Source organism: Brassica oleracea, chromosome C9 (genome assembly GCF_000695525.1).
Source record: "Brassica oleracea var. oleracea cultivar TO1000 chromosome C9, BOL, whole genome shotgun sequence".
NCBI lineage: Eukaryota > Viridiplantae > Streptophyta > Magnoliopsida > Brassicales > Brassicaceae > Brassica > Brassica oleracea.
In genome coordinates, this window is record NC_027756.1 from 41,902,873 (window position 1) to 41,906,076 (window position 3,204).

Consider the following 3,204-nt stretch of genomic DNA (forward strand, 5'->3'; position numbering starts at 1 on the left):
AAAGAAGAGGCTAGAACAGACACATAATGATGATGATTACTAGAAGTACAAGCTTCATTATGATCATCATCCTTCTTCTTGGAATTCTTGATCACATGAATCTTGCATATGACCAGTTCATGAAACTTATCTTTTTCTTCCGGAAGCATATATTCTGTCATAATCCAGCTCTCGCTGTCTCGTGATACATTACAAGAAGTACCGTCTCCGCTCTTCTGCTTCTTGTTATTAACTTTGCTTTTAACAAAAGCTAAGGTTTGCTTTTCACCAATGACCATCTTTTTTTCATTGTCCGTGATATCGTCTTTCGAATTAGCCTTCCAGGACCCACTATCGTCGTCTCGGGTGATCTTCCGTTTCGCTTTCTGACCACAACCAATGTTCTTTTTGGCGAGTTGAGTCCTTGTCACAAGGTAGTACCATTCGTTCTTCTTGAAAAACGAACCCATGGGATGGTCCAGCAACCATGGCTCCTTTGAGTAAACATCCTTCATAGTGATCTCTCTACGCGGTTTACCTTCCAATTTGGGGATTAAATATTCGTTGATGAGTTCGTCGTCGTAGGGTTGAAACTGAATCCCTCCATCTTCGTCGTTGTATTCATACATCTTCTCTTACGTGTCTTACAGTGCGGTTGGGTTTAAAAGCTCTTTGGGAAGTGTTCTGTGAGGTTTGTAATCGACCATCGTCTGTATTTATAGCATCTTACCTTATCATTAACCAATATGAAATTGGTTTTGAAACTCATTTCTAACAGGATTATGATTATTTATCCTTCCTTTATTTTTTGAACTTTTTTACAAAGTAATAACATGAAAATCTTTACTATCTTATAAGATAATCGTCATCACATCTTGTATTATTCTGCTGCAACATCATTTGTTTGTTACGGTTTCCTTTTCTTTCATCCTTTTTATTTTTACTATGAATTTACTTGGTGTGCATAGTGATCTCTCTTCTTAACAAATCTATCTTTTTGAACAAAAGACACGTTATTATTCACATCCAATAAGAAAATCGTTAATTCTGTTTCCTTTTATTTTACTATATTATTTAATAAAGAAATCGTTACTGATCTCTTCTAAATAAAAAAAATTACAAAAGTTTACTTTAGTTTTAAAAACAATACCAGGTTATTATTATCCTGGTTCGGATAACTATATAATTTATTTAGTTGGAAAAAAAACTATATAATTTATTTAATTTGCGTAAATAGAAGTCTTTTTGACCAATACATATGCATCTATTATATAAACATGATTTTTGGTTGAGATGTTAAAATATATAAACATGATTGCTTTCATGAAATACTATTTCAAAATTTTATTACTCTGATTCTTCGGATCGTTATGCATGCATGCATAGATACACATATATTATGCATGGAGCATGGTTAATTTACGACAGTTAACTTTTTTAACCATTGCCAGACAACCTCTATGTTCGATGCCAAAATAATATGAATATAGTGGTTACTCTCTTGATATATTTGATGACCTATTGTGATATTCAAGGGGTTACTTAAGGAGGCTTCTGATCAAGAATAATACGTTTCATTATATTTTATATGTTTCTCACTAGATTACTAGAACTTGAAATTTGACAGAAGCTCTTGTGTTTGGAAGCAACTAACGATAAAATATTCTTATGAATGAATTCGCGAGACCAAGAAGCGACACAGAGAGTCTTTTGGAAATAATCAAAGCACACAAGAAAAAGAAAAATGTATGAATAATGAGAGAAAACTGAAGCAATACAGAACAAACAAAAAGATAAGGTGACCTCGTTTCTCTCTCATAAGCGATAGTGAAAATCCCTAGTTTCGTGACGTTGACCTCCGGTAACTCAGCCATGTCGCACTCTCTGGAGCCACCGCTGGTGCCTCCATTACCTCCTGACCTTCTCTTCTTGGATCCCTCTCCTCAGATGCGGGATGTCTTTCCTTCCCCTAAATTTTCGTCTTCTCCTGTCGCGGATGCAGCCATGAAGGACGCTATCAACTTGCCTCAGGCGAAATCTTCTTCTGCTACAGAGGTCTTTTCAGAAATTAATAACTCTTTCAAAGAGCCAGAGATTCTGAATCCAAATATTGGAGAAAATTTGAAGAACGGGGAAGCCTCTACATCGAACACGCCCCTTCCTTCTGTTTCCTTTGGTACTGTGCCAAAGGTTTTAAACTCTAAAGAAAATTCTCAAGTTCCTGCAGCTCCTTCTTTCAGTTGGGCTGAGCGTTCAAAGAAGGCAGGAAAATTTCCAAAGTCTTCACTGCCGGTTACTCTAACAAAAGAAGGGGTTCCAAGGATTAAGGTTCCAAATGTCGTTTTCGAGCGAGGGGCCAACCTACATTCTGATTACATTGTCGGGATTTTCTATGGCAATGCGCCATCCTATGGTAAAATTTGGGGTGTCCTAAACTTTCTCTGGGGAAAGGATAGGAGGGTTACCATTCATAATCTCACCGCCAACGCCTACCTCTTCTATATCCCGTCGCCCTCTCTGAGGCAAAAGGTCCTCCAACATGAGCTTTGGAGAGTTGGGGACTCACCCTTTTTTGTGACGGAATGGAAAGCGTCTTTTGCTTTGGATCCTCCTTCGCTCCAAAAGGCTTCTGTCTGGGTAAAGCCTACAAATGTCCCTTTTGATCTTCCTACTGATGAGGGTTCACTACAAGAAAACAGCAAGGATTCTGAGGGAAAAAATCGTCGGAATTTCGTCGGAATATCGTTATTCCGACGACATACCGACGAAACAAGTCGTCGGAAATAATTCCTCGGAATTTCTTCTTTCCTCGGAAATCCCTCGGAATTTTCCGACGGAATTCCGAGGAAACAAACTTCCGAGGAAATTCCGAGGATCACTAGTTTGTCGGAAATGTCCTCGGAATATACCGAGGGAGAACTTCGTCGGGATATTTCCTCGGACGTTCATCGTTCGATGCGTTTTTGGACATAAATACATCGATCGATAGGAATATACCAACGGACATATTCCCCGGAATATTCCGAGGGAAATGTCCCTCGGTATATACTGAGGGAACAGTTCCTCGGTATATTCCGCGGAACAGGTCCCTCGGTATATTCCGAACGTTTTTTTGTAAACAGATCGATCGATCGATCGAGTAAAAAATATAATTAATTTCCTCCGAATGTAAAAAATATTATTTTTTTAAAAAAAAATAAAATTTCTGAAATTTAAATTCGAAAA

General features: G+C 37.9%; 2 protein-coding genes across 2 annotated transcripts in view; one reads left to right on the forward strand and one right to left on the reverse strand.

Annotated features, from left to right (window-relative positions):
* Nucleotides 1-608, reverse strand: part of LOC106315055 (NAC domain-containing protein 53-like) — a 1,272-nt gene extending 664 nt beyond the window's left edge. Inside the window, exon 1 of the mRNA XM_013752829.1 lies at nt 50-608. Within this exon, the coding sequence (XP_013608283.1) occupies nt 50-608 (559 nt within the window). The remainder of the gene's footprint in view (nt 1-49) is intronic.
* Nucleotides 609-1,851: 1,243 nt separating this feature from the next.
* LOC106315056 overlaps nt 1,852-3,204 on the forward strand; it is a 7,350-nt gene continuing 5,997 nt past the window's right edge. The window contains exon 1 of the mRNA XM_013752830.1: nt 1,852-2,659. Coding sequence (XP_013608284.1) covers nt 1,852-2,659 — 808 coding nt within the window. The remainder of the gene's footprint in view (nt 2,660-3,204) is intronic.